General features: G+C 42.1%; 1 protein-coding gene across 1 annotated transcript in view; it reads left to right on the top strand.

The window, feature by feature from the left end:
* The window catches only part of LOC109579165 (SLAM family member 9-like), a 108755-nt gene that overhangs the window by 67200 nt on the left and 19081 nt on the right, over positions 1-22474 (top strand). Inside the window, exons 1-2 of the mRNA XM_070784289.1 lie at positions 1039-1981; positions 7779-8174. Of these exons, the coding sequence (XP_070640390.1) occupies positions 1909-1981; positions 7779-8174 (469 nt within the window). The 5' untranslated portion in view covers positions 1039-1908. Of the gene's footprint in view, positions 1982-7778; positions 8175-22474 lie in introns of the transcript that reaches the window.

Below are 22474 nucleotides of genomic sequence, written 5' to 3'. Positions count from 1 at the left end.
CAACTTGCTCTCCAGTGCCCTAAAGGCAACCAGTGATGAGCAGCCAGTATTTTAATTCAATAAAAATAGTTTCTAACCACAGGATGCACAAACCACATTGATGCTGATTCATCTGCTATTAGTTGGAGTAGGGAGAAAATAAAACTAGTTTGAACACTCTCCTGTCTGGGATATCACAGAGAAGATTTTGGAAGGAGCAGACTAGGGTTCAGAAACTTGCTTGAAGCCATTAAGATGGACAGAGAAAGGGGCTGTGATTGAGGGGATGTGTCTTCAGCTTGCTGTCAAGAGTCAAGGTCTTGCCCTTTGTTTAGCTCTGTGACCTTTTACAGGTTACATCCATAAAAGATTTAATATGAAGTACCTGACTACCTTAAGTGCATGGTCATGGGGCCAGTCCTGTGGACCCAGCTTTGGGGCTTTCTGCCTGAGCAGCTAAGGGAAAAGCCTCAATGGGAAGGAAAAGGAGGTACATTAAGAGGATGGTGCTGCTCCTCCAGAATATGAGAGGTGAGAGTATGGGATAATGTGGGATATCTAGTATGGGGAGAAGAAGCCAGGGCCTGACCCTCAGCCAGTTGTGCAGATTTTGAAGCAACTGAGGCTGTGGTCAGGAGGAGTGTGTAGATGTCTATCTCTTCCCCTCTGTGAGAGCAGGAATGGACCTGGTGGAGACTGAAGGGAAATGGTTGATTGTGATACAATTTCTGTGGGGAGGGGTCTGTCTTTGCCTTGTGTATACAGGGAGCACTGGTGACAGCTGGGAAGGCCGTACAGATGCAAGTGAAGTGACATAAAGTCGCTCAGTCGTGTCCGACTCTTTGCCACCCCATGGACTGTAGCCTGCCAGGCTCCTCTGTCCATGGGATTCTCCAGGCAAGAATACTGGAGTAGGTTGCCATTTCCTTCTCCAGGGGATCTTCCTAATCCAGGGATCGAACCCGGGTCTCCTGCATTGCAGGCAGATGCTTTATCCTCTGAGCCACCAGGGAAGCCCAATACAGATGCAAGCTACAGGTAAATACCAATATTTGTGTTGGGATGTGGGAAGTTCACACTTCCCCCAACGAATTTTTTTCCTTGACCACAGCTTCTTACATAGGCAACTGAGAGCTGAAGTTTCTGAAAAATTAGAAAATTTGACTCATTAAATGGAAAAGAGACAGAGCAGCCACCAAGCCAAGATGGGGCTTTGTTGTTGTTTAGTCTAAATCATATCTAACTCTTTTCCGACCCCATGGACTGTAACCTGCCAGCCTCCTCTCTCCGTGGAATATTTTAGGCAAGAATACTGAGTGGCCTGCCATTTGCTTCTCAGGGGAATCTTCCCAACCTGAGAACTGAACTTGCATCTCCTACATCTCCTGCATTGGTAGGCGGATTCTTTACCCCTGAGCACCTGGGAAGCTCAAGATGGGGCTAGACTAGCCTTTTGGTGGAGCATGACTTCTGTGCCCGACCATAGCCTGGCACTGGTGAGCTGGGCTGCCCGGAGCAGAGCTGCTACCCCAGGGAATCATGGAAGAGTATGCTCCAAGCTGGCTGTGACTTCACTGAGTGGGGTCTGTCTAACAGTATGCCAGGCACATCACAGAGTGAGATTATTTATCCATTCGTTTTAAAATTACTTATTGAGTGTGTACTGTATATGCTGGGGATAAGATTAAAGGGGTTTCTCTAGACTGACAGAGCTCAGGCTTCCCAGGTGGCGCTAGTGGTAAAGAACCCGCCTGCCAATGCAGGAGACAGACTGCCAGAGAACTAACATGCTGGCCAGGGGTCAACTAGAAACAAATTTGTTAGCTCCACCCTGAGGGTGGGAAGCTGGGGCCCAAGCTTTTCTTTTCTCTTACAGCTACCTTCATTAATTTTTCCTCTACAGCTGAACGGGCTGGCACGCAACCTGCAATGAGGCCCTGCTCAGAAGACGCCCACCTCTGCTGGGCCTCCTGGCTCCTGGGATTCATCAGTCTCCTTCTCAGTGAGTGGCCTGGGCTCCTGGGGAGGGAGGGATGTCCGATAAAGCCAGTAAAGCAGGACCCTACCACTTGGAGTGCCCTTTAGGTTTTGACGTCTTCTTTGAACAAAAAGGGAAAACAACTCTGCTATAAGTTTTCAAATGCAGTGTACTTGGTTTAGAGCCTCAGAGTGCAAGGAAAGAATAATATGGCCTTTTTGGTTGCTGCAAGTCTGGGACCCCTGAGCTCAGGCAGCCTTGTCTGCATTAAGAGAACCATTTCCAAGAAGGTAAGGTTGCTTCTGCTGCGGTAACAGGGAAGCCAAGAGAGCCTGCCCAGGGTCCTGGGGAGAGAGAGGGAGAGAAAGAACATGGCTCCTTGGGGCAGAGGGCAAGGGAATGAGGTTCTCCTGGTCTAGACTCAGAGAGGCCCTGGAAGCTTATACAAGACATTGTAGAGGAGGAGGCCAACTAGAGCCCCAGGCCTGAGCCAGAGAAAGCAACTCTAGTCAGGCTCCTTGGGCTTCTCTACTAGAAAGGGATAGTGAACACGCATTCTCCACCAGGGTTTGGGGTGCAGATCCTAGAAGATCTTCACAAAGGAGAGGGTCCTTTCAGTCTCTGGTTTATCTCACAAGAGTTTATATATTTTGCATTCCACCTCAGTGTTAGTTTTCATTTTGAAAAGTTGAAAAATTACCTCCCAATAAAACAAGTTCTCTGGGAGGATGCCCTCTATAATGCAAAGCACTGTTTTAGGGCAAAACCCTAGAAACAATGAATCTTTACATCAATTTGGAAATGATTGAACAAGATGGGAAGTTTCTGTACAGTGGAGTATTATGAAGCTCTAAAAAAAAAAAAAACAGTCTACCAATTATCTGGGAGGTATTTCTAATTTTTGATAGTATCAGATACACGGTTTTCCATCAGTAAGATGCAGAAAACTGTATATAATAAAATCTTAATCTTGTAAATGAAACGGCAATCTTTGATATTTAAAATCATCTATACACCCACGTACTTATGAGAGTAGGAGAAAATGCAGAAGAAAATGTAATAGATGACTAACGGGATTAAAATGGGGGAAAAGTTTGGAGGTGGGAGAAGAAAAAGTGGAGAGAATAAGGAGTTGAGCAAAAAAGAGGAACTGAAAGAAAAAGAGAGTGTCCTAAAGAAGGATGTGTACCAAACAATTATCCTTCAATGAAAAATAAATTAATTTAGAAAATTCACAGGAATGATGTGAATACATCTATAAATTTATGAAAGATTAGGCATTTGTACATATAAAAATTAAATACAAATGAATGAAGAAAAGAAGAAAATATGGTGGATTGTGAATTCTGGATAAAATTAAACAAATTAGAGAGCATTTGTAAAAATGGGCCAACTTATATGAATAAAGGGCATTGAAATAAGGACTATATCCATTTAACTAGATTACCCCCGTCTACAGTAAAATGTAGACTTTCTTCATTTTCCCAGTGTTCAGTTCTGTCACTCAGTGGTGTCTGACTTTTTGTGACCCCATGAACCACAGCACGCCAGGCCTCCCTGTCCATCACCAACTCTCATAGTCCACCCAAACCCATGTCTGTTGAGTCGGTGATTCCATCCAAACATCTCATCCTATGTCATCCCCTTCTCCTCCTGCCCTAGTCTTTCCCAGCATCAGGGTCTTTTCAAATGAGTCAGCTGTACGCATCAGGTGGCCAAAGTTTTGGAGTTTCAGCTTCAACATTAGTCCTTCCAATGAACACCAAAAACTGATCTCCTTTAGGATGGACTGGTTGGATCTCCTTGCAGTCCAAGGGACTCTCAAGAGTCTTCTCCAACACCACAGTTCAAAAGCATCAATTCTTCAGCATTCAGCTTTCTTTAGAGTCCGACTGTCACATCCATACATGACCACTGGAAAAACCATAGCTTTGATTAGATGGACCTTTGTGGACAAAGTAATGTCTCTGCTTTTTAATATGCTGTCTAGGTTGGTCATAACTTTCCTTCCAAGGAGTAAGTGTCTTTTAATTTTATGGCTGCAATCTCCATCTGCAGTGATTTTGGAGCCCCCAAAATCAGCCACTTGTTTCCACTGTTTCCCCATCTATTTGCCATACTGCAAAAATATGTTCAAAATTATAGTCTTATCCAAAGTCTGGGACTAAAAATTCACAAATAAAATATAAAGAGATGGAGACAAAGTGAGATAAAGGGAGAAAAAAAGAGAAATGGTTTGAATTTCTCATGTTAGAGATGAGACAATCTACACACAGAGAAGGAAAATTAGTTTCTCAGGGTCACCCAGGATCTGAGAAGGAGTGGAATTTGTTGCCCCTTTAGCCCCCACCTCCACGGTACTGAATGAGATGGACACTTCCCAGTGGAGGTTGGGCACCCTGGGTGAACTGGAAGAGGCATCACTGGAAGGAACGTTAAATTGCTCTATACATTTGGAGGGGTGGGTGGTGAGAAGTGATGCTGTGGGTGAAGTATCTTTTTCTTTATCATTCTTAACATCTTTAACATTTTTCTGGACATTAGTTTAGAAGTAGTGGGAAAGGAAGCTTGAAGGTGAGCTCAGTTCGCACTGGAATTTCCCAGAGACACAGAAGCTACTGGAGAGGTTGGGGAGATGCACTCACCATAGCAATAGTCTGCTTCATGCCCTCAGTGTGTCCCTGTGTCTACTGGCAGAACACAAAGAAGAAAGGGTCCCTACTGTCACTGGCATCTAGAGAGAGTTGTGGAGATGGAGATGTGCAAAGGCATAGGTGGGTTTGATTATGAGTTAAGAGAAAATGGTGATTGATTTCCTGGTGTGATGACGAAGGAAGGGTCAGAAACGGGAACAAAAATTTATGTTGATTTTTAAATTTTATATCATTTAAATAAACTTTACTCTCTTCTTTATAACCACAGCCTTTCTGGCTTAATTTTCTTCTTCAGAATTAGCCTTTTGTAGTTCACAATGCTGTTACTGTCTGCCTTCTTTTTCTATGTCTTCTTTCATCTTCTTCACAGCTGGTGCTCACTACCAGCTTCTGGGTCCATCCTCCCTGCAGCCTGAGGGCTGAGCCTCCTCTCTCCCTGATTCTCTCATTTCCAGCAAATGTAGGGTCTGGCGGGGCTACTGTTTAACTCAGAGCAAGCCAGAAGTCTCTGCTCTGCTGTGTGTGCATGCTAAGTCGCTTCAGTCATGTCTGACTCTGCAACTCCATGGACTGTAGCCCACCAGGCTCCGTTGTCCATGAGATTCTCCAGGCAAGAATATTAGAGTAGGTTGCCATGCCCTCCTCCAGGGAATCTCCCCGATCCTGGGATCAAACCTGCATCTTTTATGTCTCCTGCATTGAAAGACATGTTCTTTATGACTGGTGCCACCTGGAAAGGTACCCCCTGCTCTGCTAAACCCCTGTAAATACTTGCTTGCCTTTTCCTGGGAGAGAAGGTTGAAGAATGAGCCTGCAGGAGCTGCTCAAATCCTGGTGATGAGACAGCAGTGCTGGGAGAGAAGCCCCTGGGGAGGGCAGGGACAGGGTGGGGAGCTGGTGGGAGCTCCTGCAGGGGAGAAGCCCTGGGCTGGAGAGGGGAGCCCCAGTGTCAGGTGTGGCTCTGCCCTATGTGACCCAGGACAGGTTCACCCACTGGGGGACCTCCTCCTCTGTGACAGGAGGGGCCTGGGCAGATGCCCCCCTAAGGCCTTTCCCAGCTTGACATTCTGTCCCCAGAGAGGACTCTCCTGTGTGTACATCAAGGCCTCTGCTCTGTCTCTTCATCCCATGTTGTCCTAGTCCTGTGTCATGACAGGGACTGACAGCAGTGAACCTGTTTAGGGTTCCTTCAAACAGGAGCCTCCGGACCATTACTGTGGTCACTTCTCAGCCCTGTGTGGAATGAGGGATGCTCTTCTTCAAGCATCCCCTTCAGAATCCAGTCTGGCCCTGTTTTCTCTGCCTCTGCTCCTGAGAGGGGTGTTTAGACCACCTCCTGAAAGACATCATCTTTCACAGTCTATGGAAACTTCGTTTGCACACCATGCTCTGGAAATATAGTAAAGCAGTATTAAGCCTAATGTAAGGCTCCAGGCCTGTGAGGAGAGCTGAAGGGACTGGGATGGAGGCCTGACCCCAAGTAGATGCCTAATTCAGTGATTAAATAAATACAAACAAATATCTGAAATACACATATATATGAATACTGGCCTGAGTCATTCTTTGCTTCTAATGAGAGCCAGGAATGGGTATAAGTACAATAGGGGAAGGCAGGCTTGAGATGAGGAGAACTTACTCACTTGGAGAGAACTTTTTTCCCTGGCAGGCAGAGGCCAACCCAGATGGATCCTGACCTCCTGGAAAAAGCAAATTATTGTTCCCTTCAGGATAAGGCTGTTCTGCGTTACTTTCTCTGGTCCTGTTCTGTCCTACCCTGTCCCCAAAAAGGACAAAGAGTATCCGGTCCCTGGGGCCTGTGTCTGAAGAGGGAGGGTGGGCTCAGGATGGGGTAATGTGCCCACTGGTCTCAGCTCCGCAGGAAAGTAATCAAGGAAGGCCCACTGCAACCTCTTGGGGACTGGCTAGGGAAGTGCTGACTCAGTGGCAGGGACAGCAGAGCTCACTAAATGATCACTTTCTCACTCTCATATTCTAGTCCCTGGAAGTTAGCCAGGGCCTTGTGACCTGTCCTGGCCAGAAAGCAAGAGCAGACAGCATCCTACTTCTGGACAGAAATGTGATTCTCCTGTTTCCCTTCCCTGCTGGGGGCTGGGAGCCTGTGAGGACACTGTGGGCTCCATGGAGGTGGTGGAGCCTCCACTCTGTGTGATGGGAACTGTCCCTCACTCTCTCATGGGGACCTGTGGTGGGGGACATAAACTCCTCTTGTTCTAAGACCTTGAGGTATTAACTGCTTGTTACACAGCACAGCCTAGCCTCTCCTGACTACCACACTGCCTAGAAGCAAAAAGGAGAACAGCATTCATATTTGTATTAGGTATTTACTGTTGCGTAACCTGTCACCCCAAAAGTTAATGCCTTAAACACCTTCAGGTAGAGTGTCACATTTTCTCTAGGCCAGGACCCAGCTGGGTCCTCTGGCTCAGGGTCTCTCAGACTGAAATCAAGGTCTTGACTGAGGCTACATCAGCTCAGGTCATCTGGGAAAGATCTGCTAGCAGGCAGCTCCTGTGGCTGTTGGACTGAGGGCCTCAGCTCCTCCCTGGATGTTGACCGGAGGCTCCCTCAGTTCATTTTTACATGGGTCACCCCAATAGGGCAACTGACAATATGGCAGCTGGATTCCTCAGAGCAAGCAAGGGAGAGAGTGAGAGAGAAAGAGTGTGTGTGAGTGTAAGCAAGAGGGAAGTCGCAGTCTTGTGTACTCTGAAATCACTGAGTGGCATCCATCGTGTCTGCTGTGGTCCATTCCTGAGAGCAAGTCACTAGGTGCAGTCCACACTGCAGGGAAAGGGGTTAAACAAATGTGCGAGCACAAGGAGGCTGGAATGTAAGGAGGCAGTTTAAGCGCCTTCTACAGTTATGCACCTAATTTGTGCCTGAAAATGTGCTCGTGCCTTTCACTTGTGTTGTCATTTAACTTCTACTGACCTTATGAGGTCGGTAAGGAAATGTCAGGTTAGCAAATTTATGTGACTATTCAATGTTAAACTTCATTGGAAAGAGGACTTGATTCCAAAAGTTGTTTCAATTAATTGTACTTGGCTGTCTTACTAGAATCAAGGAATTATCCTGGGTGGATTTCTTTAAAAAGAGGTTTGTGTGGGTTCTTTCCTTTATTATTGATGAAAAAAACATATGTCCAGTTTCCAGTCCTTTAGGCATCTGCAGCACTGGGGCCAAGAGTCCTGGTGCACATGGTTCTGAAGTTCAGGATCCTGGAGCCCGTGTTCCCCTGCAGGGGATCCGAGGAGGTTCTGTGTTGTTTCACGTGACCACGAAGCAAGAAGCTGAACCAGAGGAGATCTCGTGGGCCTTTGGCCCTGAGTCAAACTACAGTGTCCTTCTGCGAGTCTACCATGGGGAAGACACTCCAACCTGGGTCAGCTTCCAAGACAAGTACCAGCAGAGGGTCCATGTGCCCAACATCCTGTCCCTGAAGATTGAGAACCTGACCTGTGAGGACAGTGGACAGTACCAGGCTCGACTCAGCTTCCCTGAAGGATTAGAACTTACCCAGGTTTTCCTCCTCACTGTCTATGGTAAGTGACCCCTCCTCACCATGTCTTCCCTCCTGCTTTTGTCCTAGGAGGGTCACATAGATCCCATTTTGTAAGATTTTTATTTAGACCCCAACCTTCAGACTCTGTCTTCTCACCCAACAATAATGTGTACATGTCAGCCACAAAAGGAGAGCAGACTTGAGGTTCACCAAAGGGAGAAAATCACTCAGTATTTTGAGGGAGGAAAATGGGAATTTATACGGTAACATTAATTGTTCTTTCTAAAACTGAGTTGCTTAATTTCTCTATTTGTTTTCTGCTACTACTGTAACAAACTACCAGAAAAACTTATGCCCTTAAAACCTCTCAAATTGATTATCTTACCATTTGTAGATCATAAGTCAGACTTGGGTCTCATTGGGCAAAATCAAGGTATTGCCAGGCCTGTATTCCTACCTGGTGACTCAGGGGAGAATCCATTTCTTCCCTTCTGCACCTTCAAGTGGATACCTGATTTCCTTGGCTGGTGTCCACCCTTCATTCATCTTCAAATCATCAAATTCATCTCACATTGCACCCATCTGATTTGTTCTTCTGCCTGTCTTTTCACTTTATTTTTGATGAGAAGTATTTAATTTTTCATAGAGTATGCCTTTTACTGTGATCTGTGACAAATAACTAGATTCAGCATTGTAGTTAACAATGACAGCAACAACAACAGCTTGATAGCAAAAAGCAAATTTTTTATTAAAAAAATTAAGAAGTCCTTGATTTTGTATTTGCAGTTGCCCAAATACATAGATACAAAATACATAGATATATCAGATGGGCTCTTAAATTATAATAAAGTTTATATTAACTGTATAGTATCATTTTTCAAAAGAACTATAGGTAATTTTCAAATATATATCTATCTGTGTGTGTGTGTGTGTGTGTGTGTGTGTGTACTTTCCCAGAGACTCAGAAGTAAAAAAAAAAAAAAAAAAAATCCTCCTGCAGTGCAGGACTGCAGAAGACATGGGTTCTATCCATGGTTTGGGAAGATCGCCTGGAGGAGGGCATGGTAACCCACTTCAATATTCTTACCTGGAGAATCCCATGGACAGAGGAGCCTGGCGGGCTGTGGTCCACAGGGTTACGAAGAGGTAGACATGACTGAAGTAACTGAGCATGCACATATACTAGTGAAACCGTCACCATAACTTATGCCAAAAACACAGATTCATCCTCTCCAAAAGCTTCCTCCTGCCTTCTTTATTTGATTGTTGTAGTTGCTTATGTAACAGCACAAAATTTAAATGTAGTCTATAGTGTTATTAATTATAGGCATTAAAATTACTTTTACTTATATTATATAGTATTGTGAACATTAGGCACTATGCCATACAGTAGGTCTCTAGGATTTATTCATCTTGTGTAACTGAACCTTTGTACCTTTTGACTAATACATACTCATTTCACCGCCTTCCCAGATCTGTGCAAGAACCCTTCTACTCTCTGCTTCTATAAGACTGATAATATTGGCCTCATCATATAAGTGGTTTCATGTAGTATTTATTTGTTCTTCTCTCTCTGGCTTACTTTACTTAGTGTAATGTCCTACTGCTTCATCTATGTTTGTCACAAAAGGCAAAATTTCCTTCCTCTGTAAGTTTGAATAATATTCTTCTAGATGAAAGTGAAAAAGAAAAGTGAAAAATCTGGCTTAAAACTCTATATTCAAAAAACTAGGATCATGGCATCTGGTTCCATCACTTCATCTCAAGTGGATGGGGAAAAAGTGGAAATAGTGACAGACTTTATTTTGGGGGGTTCCAAAATCACTGCAGACAATGACTGCAGCCATGAAATTAAAAGATGCTTGTTCCTTGGAAGAAAAACTATGACAAACCTAGACAGCGTATTAAAAAGCAGAGACATCACTTTGCCAACAAACATCCACCTAGTCAAAGCTATTGTTTTTATAGTAATCATGTACAGATGTGAGAGTTGTACCAAAAAGAATGCTGAACGTCAAAGAATTGATGCTTTCAAATAATGTTGCTGGAGAAGTCTCAAAAGTCCCTTGGACAGCGAGGAGATCAAACCAGTCAATCCTAAAGGAAATCAACACTGAATAGTAATTGGAAGGACTGATGCTGAAGCTGAAGCTCCAATACTTTGGCCACCTGATGCAAAGAGCCAGTTCTTTGGAGTGACCTGATGCTGGGAAAGATTGAGGGTAGGAGGAGAAGGGGGAGACAGAGGATGGCATTTGTTGGATGGCATCACCGACTCAATGAACATGAGTTTGAGCAAACCCCAGGAGACAGTGAAGGACAGGGAAGCCTGGCATGCTGCAAATCCAGGAGTTGCAAAGAGTTGGACATGACTTAGTGACTGACCAACAACAGTATTGCTTTGTATGTAGCTCAGAAGGTAAAGCATCTGCCTACAATGCGGGAGACCCTGGGTTCAATCTCCTGGAGAAGGAAATGGAAACCCACTCCAGTATTCTTGCCTGGAAAATCCCATGGAAGGAGGAGCCTGGTAGGCTACAGTCCATGGGGTCGCAATAAGTCAGACATGACTGAGCGACTTCACTTCCACATGTTTATCATCTCACCTGGCAACAGACATTTGGGTTGCTTCCATGTCTTGTATATTGTAAAAATGTTGCAGTGAACATGAAAGTGCACATATATTTTTGAAATCCTGATTTCAATTCCTTTAAATATATACCCAAAATATAATTGCTGAATCATAGAGTAGTTATAAGTCATAGTCAAAGTTACTGTTTTTCCAGTAGTCAGGTATGGATGTCAGGCATGGAACAGTGGTCAGGTATGGCGAGTCGGACCATAAGAAGGCTGAGCATTGAAGAATTGACGCTTTTGAACTATGGTGTTGGAGAAGACTCTTGAGAGTCCTTTGAGAGTCCTTGAGAGAGTCCTTGAGAGTTTGATCTGCAAGGAGATCAAACCAGTCAGTCCTAAAGGAAATCAGTGCTGAAAATTCATTGGAAGGACTTATGCTTAAGCTGAAACTCCAGTACTTTGGGACCTGATGCAAAGCACTGACTCATTGAAAAAGACTCTGATGCTGGGAAAGATTGAAGGCAGAAGGAGAAGAGGATGACAGAGGATGAAACAGTTGGATGGCATCACTGACTTGATGGACATGAGTTTGAGTAAGCTTGGGGAGTTGGTGATAGACAGGGAAGCCTGGTGTGCTGCAATCCATGGCATCACAAAAAGTCGGACACAACTGAGCGACTGAACAACAGTTATATTTTTAATTTTTGAGAAACTCTATACTATTTTCCAAAACGGCTGCACCAATTTACAATCCCACCAACAGTGTGTGAATATCCCTTTTTCTCCACCCCCATCATCAACACATCTTTTTTTCCTTTTGATAGTAACCATTAAAGCTTGTATACTCACTGTGGTTTTAGGCTTCCCCTGTGGCTCAGCAGCACAGAATCTGCCTGCAATGAAGGAGACACAGGAGATGCGGGTTTGATAACCTGAGTCAGGAATATCTTCTGGAGGAGGAAATAACACCCTGCTCCAGTATTCTTGCACACACTGTGGGTCTGATTTTCACTTTCCTGGTGATTAATAATGTTGAGTGATTTTTCATATACCTGTTGGCCATTTTTATATCTTCTGTTGACAAATGTCTATTCAGTTCATTTCCCCATTTTTAACTGGATTATTTAGGTTTTTTTCCTATTGAGTTGTATGAGTTCCCTTATAAAATTGAGCATTAAGTAAAATAAAATTATGTAAAGTAAAAATAAAATTATGTATTGAGTTCCCTTATAAAATTGGGATACTAACCATTTATCAGATATATAGTTTGCAGCTATTTTCTTCCATTTTTTAGGTTTCCTTTTCACTCTGTTGATGTTTCCCATGCTGTGCAAAACCTTTTCAGTTTAATAGAATCCCATTTGCTATTTCTGCTTTACTGTCTATGCTGTTGTTGTCATATTCAAACAATTATTGTCAAGGCCGGTGTGAGGAAGATTTTTCCCTTTGCTTTCTTCTAAGAGTTTTACACTCTCCAGCATTACTTTTAGATCTTTAATCCATTTTTAGTTTATTTTGTGTATGGTATACAGGTTTAATTTCATGCTTTTCATGTGGATATCCTGTTTCCCCAGCACTATTTACTGAGAAGACTTCCCTTTCCCCATTGTGTTTTCCTGGTTTCCTTGTTAAAGATCAGTTGACCATATATGCATGGGTTTATTTCTGGGATTTTTGTTCTGTTCCATTGGTTTATACGTCTGTTTTATGTCTGTACCATACTGCTTTAAAAGCGTTGTGATATACTTTGAAATAAGGAAATGTGATGCCTCCAGTTCAGTACCTCATGCTCTAAGTTGCTTCTGCTATTTGGGATCTTTTGTGGTTCCATATGAATTTCAAGATTTTTTTCCTCTTTTTGTAAAACTCCCTAATTATATTCACACAGTTTGGATAGAATCTATGTTGCTTTGGTACTGTGAACATTTCAACAATATTAATTCCTCAGATTCATGAACATGTAATGTCTTTCTATATATTTGTGTGTTTGCAAATTTCTATCATCAGTATTCATAGTTTCTGGTGCACAGATATTTCAATCTTTAGTTAAGATTATTCCTCGGTATTTTATTCTTTTTGATTGTAATGTAATTGGGATTGTTTTCTTGTTTTCCTTTTCAGATAGTTCATTGTTAGTGTATAGAAGTGCAACAGACTTTCATATGTTGATTTTGTGTTCTGCAATTTTGTTGAAATCACTTATTAGTTCTAAAAGGATTTTTCTGTAGAATCTTTAGATTTCTCTACATACAAGATCATGTCATTTGCAATAAAAATAATTTTACTTCTTCCTTTCCAGTTTGGGTGCCTTTTATTTCTTCTGCTTGCCTGCTTGCTGTTGCTAGAACTTCCAGTCCTAAGTTGAATAGAAACAGCAGACAGACACACTCGCCTTGTTCCTAATGTTAGAGGAAAAGCTTTTAGTCCTTAACCATTGAGTTTGATGTTAGCTGTGGACTTTACATATGGCCTTTATTGTGTTAAAATAACTTCCTTCAATTCTTAATTTGAGAGTTTTTAATCATGAAAGAATATTGTTTTTTTGTGGTTTTTCCACATCTATTGAATTATTGTGTGATTTTTATCCTTCATTGTTTTAACATGGTATATCACATTATTGATTTGCATACGCTGAAACATTCTTGCATCTTTAGATTAAACCCTAATTGTTCATGGTGTTTGATCCATTTAATATTTTGTTGAATGCCATTTGCTAGTATTTTGGTGGAGATTTTGCATTTTTGTTCATCAGGGTTATTGGCCTATAAGTTTTTGTGTGGTGTGTTGGTTTGGCTTAGGATATGCCAACATCTTTAATGTGTTCCCTATACTACTGTTTTTTTGGAAGAGTTTTAGAGGGATTAGATTAATTCTTTGGTATGTGATTTGATAAAATTCACCTATGACTCCATTCAATCTTGGAACTTTCTTTGGAAGTTTTTGATTGCTGATTAAAACTAATTATTTGTTATTAATCTTTTTGAGTTGTATATTTCTTCTTAATTCAAGCTTTATAGGATGTATGTTTCTCAGAATTTATCCACTTTTTTTTCAGGATTGTCCAATTTGATGATATAGAATTGTTCATAAGAGTTTCTTATGAGCTCTTTATTTCTGTGCACCAGTAATCTCATTTTCTGATCTTAATTGATTCTTCCTTCTTTTTTTCTTGTCTTGCTAAGGGCTAGCCAATATTGCTTATCTTTCCAACACACTCTTAGGTTCACTGAATTTTTTATTGTCTTTCTAGTCTCTATTTTATTAATTTCTGCTGTAATCCTTATCACTTCCTTACTTCCACTAACTTCTGGCTTAGGTTTTTCTTTGTTTTCTAGTTCCTTGAGATTTAAACTTAAGTAGTTTGAAAGCTTTCTTATTTTTTATTGTGTTTATCACTATTACACTCCTTCTTAGTACTGCTTTTTTTAATTTATTTTTTAATTGAAGGATAATTGCTTTACAGTGTTGTGTTGGTTTCTGCCTTAAAACAACGTGAATCAGTCATAAGTATACATATGTCCCCTCTTTGATCCTCCCTCCCACTCCAGCTAGCCCACCTGTCTAGGTCATCACAGAATACCGGGCTGAGCCTGCTGTGTTAACTTCCCACTAGCTACCTATTTTGCACATAATAATGTATCTATTGCAAAGCTACTCTCTTAATTCATCCCACCCTCTTCTTCCCTGACTGTGTCCACAAGTTTGTTCTCTACTTCTACATCTCTATTCCTCCCTGCAATTAGGTTCATCAGTACCATTTTCTAGATTTCATATATATGTGTTAATATGCAATATTAGTTTTTCTCCTAACTTACTTCATTCTGTATAACAGGCTCTAGGTTCATCCACTTCACTACAACTGACTCAAAGTCGTTCCTTTTTATGGTTGAGTAATATTCCATTGTATATGTAACAATTTATCCATTCATCTGCTGATAGATATCCAGGTTGCTTCCATGTCCTGGATATTGTAAATAGTGCTGCAGGGAACATTGGGGTACATGTGTCTTTTTTTTTGCTGTTGTTGTTTGTTTGTTTTTGTGTAATAAAGTTTTATTAAAGTATAAAGGAGATAGAGAAAGCTTCTGACATAGGCATCAGAAGGGGGCAGAAAGAGTACCCGCTAGCTAGTGTTAACAATGAGGTTATATGATCCAAAGAGGTTGTAAAGACCTCATCAGACCTACTCCCATCATTTACATTTTAAGATAACACTGTCCTCAGGCAAGATACATCCTTGTAAAGACCAGGTCTACTCCCATAATTAACATTTTAAGATAACAGAAGGTTTAATCCAAAGAGTGTTCTTAGGCAGGATACATTATTGTTATATAATCCTAAGGAATGTGGAGAAAGAAAAAAAGTTTGTCCTTTCTTCCTCCTTGAGAATTCCAGACCCCTTTCTCCTTGGGGACCCCTAGACTCCCTATCAACCTGCCTAGGAAAGGACTCTCTCATTCCCCCCTTTTCTTTTAGGAGAATTATGTTGCCTAGGGAAAAGGGGCATCGTTCTCATTCCATAACTGCTTCTGAGCTGACAAGGGACGTTGTCCCTGAATTGGTGAGGCAACATATTCTCCTAATCCTCATATTGAGGATATCTGATCCAGGGACCCCAAATAGTTGGAGGAAGCTACAGCAGTAGCAGGAGTCTGAACAATCATTTGTAACTTAAAAGCTTTCATGCGGCTAGAAACAAATCCAGTTATACAGTTACAGATGCAGGCAACATAGTCATTAAAACAAGTTAAAATCGAAATTAAAAGTCACATTACGTACATAGTTAAAGTGCAAAGTGTTGCACCAGTCCATTTTAGGGTTGGTAGATGTCATCAGATGAAGAAGAGGCATCGCATGTGATTGTTGTCAAAGGTATTCACAGACTTGGAGAAAGTCTTTTCCTTGAAGTGGGGATGTCCACCTCCGGAAGCCTTCCACTGATGAAGAGGGGAGTGCTCCACAGACCCAGCAGTTAGACCGATTGTGGAATGCAGCATAGGAGTGAGCCCAGGACAGGAAGGCATTGTCTTGAGGCTCAAACAGCAGACTCAGGATTTTTGGAGTCAGCAGAAGTAGACTCACATAGATTATCAGGCCCATCCGCTGCCCTTTGCTCAACTCTAGAACTTGGGTCAGAGCCACAAGCTCCGATAACTGAGCACTGGTTCCCTGGGGGAGAGATTTTGCTTCCAAAACCTGTTCGGCAGTCACCACAGCATAACCTGCTTTACGCTTTTCATCCTGAACAAAAGAACTGCCATCTGTAAATATTTCCATGTCAGGATTGTCTAATGGGGTATCCTTTAGATCCTCCCGAGCTGCATAAAGTTAGGAATTGAGAACAATCGTGATCAGGTGTTTCATTTTCCTTCTCAGGAAGGAAAGTGGCAGGATTTAGATTTCCACAAACTTTAAGCTTAGTTACTGGTCCTTCTAACAACAATGACTGATACTTAAGAAGCCTCCTGTCTGTCATCCAAATATTAACCTTAGAATTTAATATTCCACTCGCATCATGAGAAGTCAGTACAGTAAGGTTTCATCCATTAATTATTTTTAAAGCTTCAGGTGCTAATAAAGCCGCTGCCCCAATTACTCTTAGGCAGTGGGGCCACCCACGGGAAATCACATCTAATTCTCTGCTTAGATAAGCAATAGGTTGCTGGTGAGGCCCTCGGGGTTGTGTCAAAACTCCCAATGCCACACCTTTTCTTTCAAATTAAATTCTGACCCTGTGGGCAAGCTCAGAGCTGGAGCTTGCAGGAGAGCAGTCTGAAGAATCTTAAAAGCCTTTTGAGATTCTAGAGATCAAACCAGTTTGTTGGTTTGGGCCTGCTGAGTTTCAGCTATAAGTTTATAAAAAGGCCAGGCAAGTTCCCCATAACCCGGAATCCAAATGCAACAGTAACCTGTGATTCCCAAAAATCCTCTCAATTGTCTTAAAATCATAGGTAGGGGATGATTTAGTATAGGTTTAATTCTCTCAGGGCCTATGGCCCTAGTCCCTTCTGATATGATTAGGCCCAGATATCTAACCGATTGTTGACAAAGCTGAGGCTTTTCTCTTGATGCCTTCTAACCACAGCCTGCCAGAAAGTTTAAGAAATCTTCTGAGGCTTTCGAACAAGCTTCTTCTGTCTCAGCACAGAGCAAAATATCATCTACATATTGTAGCACCACTGCTTCAGAGCTATTAAAGTTTTGTAGATCCCGTGACAAACTTTGTCTGAATAAGTGAGGACTGTTACGAAATCCCTGGGGCAAAACTGTCCAGGTTAACTGAGAAGCTGGCTGCATAGGGTTTTCAAAGGCAAATAGAAATTAACTTTCTTCCTCCAAAGGCACTGAATAGAAGGCATCCTTTAAATCAATTACTGATATATATTTGGCCCATTCAGGAATTTCAGACAATAGAGTATAAGGATTAGGCACCACGGGGTGTAAAGGAACTACAGCCTCATTTATTATTCGTAAATCTTGAACTAGTCTCCATTTACCATTCGATTTCTTTATACACAAAATAGGAGTGTTGCAAGGACTGTTACAGGGAATTAATAGTCCCTGCTCCTTTAAATTTTCGATGATGGGTTTTAACCCTTCCTTAACTTCAGGTTTCAGTGGATACTGCTTATGTGGAAATACATGTGGGTCTTTGAGCTTAACAACTACAGGAATAGCATTTTGTGCTCGACCCACAGATTTTCCATCAGCCCATACTCTAGGATTTACATTTTGTTCAACTAAAGGGAGAGAAAGGAAGGGCTCCATATTCATGAAAACAGAGGCATGGACCTTGCTCAGTATATCCCTTCCCAAAAGGGGTGAGGGAGATTCTGGCACGATCAGAAACTTGTGTGAAAACAGCACAGAATCCCAGTTGCAAGATAAAGAATAACTGAAATAATACCTTTTGGCTCGTCCAGACAGTCCTATTATGGAAGCGGATCAGGAAGAAAGTGGGCCAGGGGCTTTTGCCCCAGTATCTAAAAGGAAATCGACGGATTGGCCCCCCACAATTATTAAAACCTGGGGTTTCTCAGGTGTAATTAGGACGGGAGCTTGTGTGGGGACCCCCAGGCACCTTCAGTCCTGATTGTCTTGAGAGTCCAACCCCGGAGACCTATGCCTCTGGGGGCAGTCTCTCTTCCAATGTGGTCTTTTGCAGACCGGACATGGAGCCGGGGCTGGCTTAGATGCATGAGGGCAATCCCGCTTGAGATGCCCCTCCTTTCCACAGTAATAGCAAGCCCATCCCTTTTCACCTGGGCCCCTCTGGGCATTTTTCTCAGGCTGTTAAGAATGTTTTTCATAGCCATGGTGAAGGCTTCCGCCTTTTCCTTTGTCTTTTTTTGCCTTTCTTTCTTTTTCCTCATATTCCCTACCATAATAGACTGTCTGAGCCAGTTGTAACAGAGTATCTAAAGACTGATTTGGTCCATACGCCCATTGTAATAGCTTACAGTGGTTATCTGGAGCCGACTGAGTGAGAAATCTATCCTTTAAGATCACTTTTCCCTCTTCACTTTCATGATCAATCTCAGAGAATCTGCGAAGGCCTTCTCTCAGTCTATCTAGGAATTTACCAGGAGCTTCCTTCTCCTCCTGTTCTATGTCTGCCAATTTGCCATAGTTTAAAGGCTTAGAACGCGCCTGCCTAAGTCCTCCAAGAACACATCTAACAAAATGACTCTGATCCCATATTCCTTTAGCTGTGTTGTAGTCCCAATCTGGTTCTATAGTTGGGACCGCCTGATTCCCAGTGGGGAGGGCCGCTATCTCGTTCTCCCTCTTCCCTACTGATTCATTACCAAGCCATTCATCTCCATAAGCAACCGCTTTTCCCAAAACTCGAGTCTTTGACTCGGGAGTCAGCGTTTGTCCCAAGATATACATCACATCCTTCCAAGTGAGGTCATAAAGCAGAGTAACACCTTTAAAAGCTCTAATATATTTTTCTGGGTCCTCTAAATAGTCTCCCAGATCCTCCTTGATTCTTTGTATTTCTTGATAAGAGAAAGGCTTATTAACTCTCACAGTCTGATTATTTCTCCCGGTGGGTGTTTCATAAAGAGGCAACAGCTTGTGTGGCTGTTCCTCAGTCTCTGGCTGCTCTGCGCATATGATCCCAGGGATAGATTAGAGAAACCTGTTTTTCCTCTTCTCTTTGTCTCCTGTCCTCCATCTCATTTCTTACTTCGATGGTCTGAGTTTCCACTGAAACCAGAGTAGTCTGAGGTCGTACTGAGACAGGAGTTGTTTGGACCTCCATGTGGGCAGTTTGAATCTCAGTTTGGATTTCCAGGTACGGGGGCAAAGTAAGAGGACAGGAGGGAGCTGAAGGTTTCACGCCCAAATCTATACCCTTAGGACATAAGTCAGGCATATTTTGCAGAGAGAAAAAGGGCAACACATATGCTACCTCTACCCATTTCCCTTGTTCCTTACAGAACCAGTCTAATTGTAGAACAGTATTATACTTAAGAGACCCTCCAACTGGCCACCGTTTGCCATCCTCCAATGGATACCGTGGCCATGCAGTATCACATAGGAAGACCAGGTGTGTCTTCTTTAAGCCCTGGGGATCAAATCTATCCTAGTTTTTCAGGATACAGTTCAAAGGAGTGAGGCTGGAATTGTTAGCTCCCATCTTGTCCTGAAGGATCCTGGACGAGCCCCCAAGATGAAAGATTGTTGTTGAATCACGCGAAGACACCGGAATTCTTGGCCCCCTGAGGAGAAGAATTCAATCTGGGGCCAGAGACGAGGCTTGATCGCTCAGAGCTTTTGTGTAATAAAGTTTTATTAAAGTATAAAGGAGATAGAGAAAGCTTCTGACATAGGCATCAGAAGGGGGCAGAAAGAGTACCCCACATGTGTCTTTTTGAATTATGGTTTTCTCCAGGTATATGTCCAGTAGTGGGATTGCTGGGTTGTATGGTAGCTTCTGAGAAAGGAATACAACAGCACTGCCTGCTGTCACCCTGTTTGTTTAACCTATACACTGAACACATCATGAGCCATGCTTGGCTGGATGAATTACAAGATGGAATCAAAATAGGTAGAAGAAATATAAACAACCTCAGATATGCAGATGATACCACTCTAATGGCAGAAAGTGAAGAGGAACTAAAGAGCCTCTTGATGAGGGTATAGGAGGAGAGTGAAAGAGCTGGCTTAAAACTAAACATTTAAAAAATTAAGATCATGACATCCAGCCCAATAACTTCACAGCAAATAGAAGGAAAAAGGTGGAAGTAGTGACAGATTTCCTCTTCTTGGGCTCTAAAATCACTGTGGATGGTGACTGTAGCCATGAAATCAGAAGACAATTGCTTCTTGGCAGGAAAGCTATGACAAACCTAGACAGTGTTTTGAAAAGCAGAGACATTACTCTGCCAACAAAAGTCCGTATAGTCAAGGCTATGGTCTTCTCAGTGGTCACATACAGTTATGAGAGCTGGACTGTAAAGAAGGCAGAATGCCAAATAACTGATGCCTTTGAGCTGTGGTGCTAGAGAAGACTCCTAAAAGTCCTTTGGACAGCAAGGAGATCAAACCAATCAATCTTCAGGGAAATCAATCTTGAATACTTATTGGAAGAACTGATGCTGAAGCTGACGCTCCAGTGTTTTGGTCATCTGATGCGAACAGCTGACTCATTGGAAAAGTCCCTGATCCTGGGAAAGATTGAGGGTGGAAGGAGAAGAGGACATCAGAGGGTGAGATGGTTGGATGGCATCACCAATGCAATGGACATGAATATGGGCAAACTTTGGGAAATGGTGACGGACAGGGGGGCCTGGCATGCTGCAGTCCATGGGGTCACAAAGAATCAGACCCAACTGGGTGACTGAATAACAACATGGTAGTTTTATTCCTAGTTTTTTAAAGGAATCTCCATAGTGTTTTCCATAGTGATTATATCAGTTTGCATTTCTGTCAACAGTGCAGGAGATATATCTTTTCTCCACACCCTCTCCAGCATTTATTGTCTGTAGATTTTTTTGATGATGGCCATTCTGACCTCTGTGGAGAAGGCAATGGCACCCCACTCCAGTACTCTTGCCTGGAAAATCCCGTGAATGGAGGAGCCTTGTAGGTGGCAGTCCATGGGGTCGCACAGAGTCTGACACAACTGAGTGACTTCACTTTCACTTTCATGCATTGGAGAAGGAAATGGCAACCCACTCCAGTGTTCTTGCCTGGAGAATCCCAGGGATGGGGAAGTCTGGTGGGCTGCTGTCTATGGGGTAGCACAGAGTCGGACATGACTGAAGTGACTTAGCAGGAGCATTCTGACCTGTGAGGTGATACCTCATTGTAGTTTTGATTTGCATTGCTCTAATAATGAGCAATTTTGAGCATCTTTCCATGTGTTTGTTGGCTTAGTACTGCTTTTGCTTCCTTCTGTGTTTTATATTTTTTCCTTTTCTTGTACTCAAGATATTTTCTTATTCCCTTATGATTTCTTCTTTGACCCAGTGATTGTTCAAAAGTGTGTTGGTAATTTCCATGTATTTGTAAATTTTCCCATTTTCCTTCATTTATTGTCTTCTAATTTCATTCCATTGTGATTGGAAAAGATATTTTATATTATTTCTTAAATCTTAAGTATTGTTTCATGGCCTAACATACGATGTATCCTGGAGAATATTCTGTGTGCACTTGATAGGAATATGAATTCTACTGCTGCTGGGTATAATATTCTGTTTGTTAACTCTATATGGTCCAATTATACATGCTTGTTAGGTCCATTTGGTCTATAGTATTGTTCAAGTCTGCTGTTTCCTTCTTCATGTCCTATCTGAATTTTCTATTCACTCTTAAAAGCAAGATATTCAAGTCCACGATCATTCTATTGCTATTTCTTCTGTCACTGTTTGCTCTATATATCATAGGTGCTCTGATGTTGAGTGCATAAATATTTATCATTGTTATATCTTCCTATTGAATTGACCCTCTATCTTTATGTAATGACTTTCTTTGTCTTCATGACAGCTTTTTATTTAACATCTATTTTGTCTGCTATAAGTGTAGCCACCCACACTCTCTTTTGACTCCCATTTGCATGGAATATCTTTTCCCATCCCTCACATTTAGCCTACGTGTGCCCTTAAAACTAAAGTGAGTCTCTTGTAGATATCGTACATATATATATATATATATATATATATATAATATATCTAGTTGAATCTTGTTTTATTCATTCAGTCACTCTATGTCTTTTATTGAGGAGTTTAATCTATTTATATTTAAAGTAAATGTTAATTGTAAGAATTTATAAGTTCATTTTTGGTTTGGGGGATACTTTTATTACTGGAGTATAATTGCTTTACATCGTTGTGTTGGGTTCTGCCATACAACAATGTGAATCAGGTATAAGTATACATATATCCCCTCCCTCTTGATCCTCCCTCCCACCCTACCCCCTATCCTAGCCCTCTAGGTCATCACAGAACAACAAGCTGAGTTCCCTGTGTTCTCACTAGCTGCTTCTCACTAGCTATCTATTTTACACATAGCAGTGTATATATGTCAATGCTACTGTCTCAGTTCCTCCCACACTCTTCTTCCCCCACTGTGTCCACAAGCTCATTCTTTACATCTGCATCTCTAGTCTTGCCCTGCAAATAAGTTCAACAGTACCATTTTTCTAGATTCCACATATATGTGTTAATATACAATCTTTGTTTTTGTTTCCTGGCTTATTTCACTCTGTATAACAGGCTGTAAGTTCATCCACCTCACTACAACTGACTCAGG

Source organism: Bos indicus, chromosome 3 (genome assembly GCF_029378745.1).
Source record: "Bos indicus isolate NIAB-ARS_2022 breed Sahiwal x Tharparkar chromosome 3, NIAB-ARS_B.indTharparkar_mat_pri_1.0, whole genome shotgun sequence".
Classification (NCBI taxonomy): Eukaryota; Metazoa; Chordata; class Mammalia; order Artiodactyla; family Bovidae; genus Bos; species Bos indicus.
This window is presented reverse-complemented; position numbering and strand designations above follow the sequence as displayed.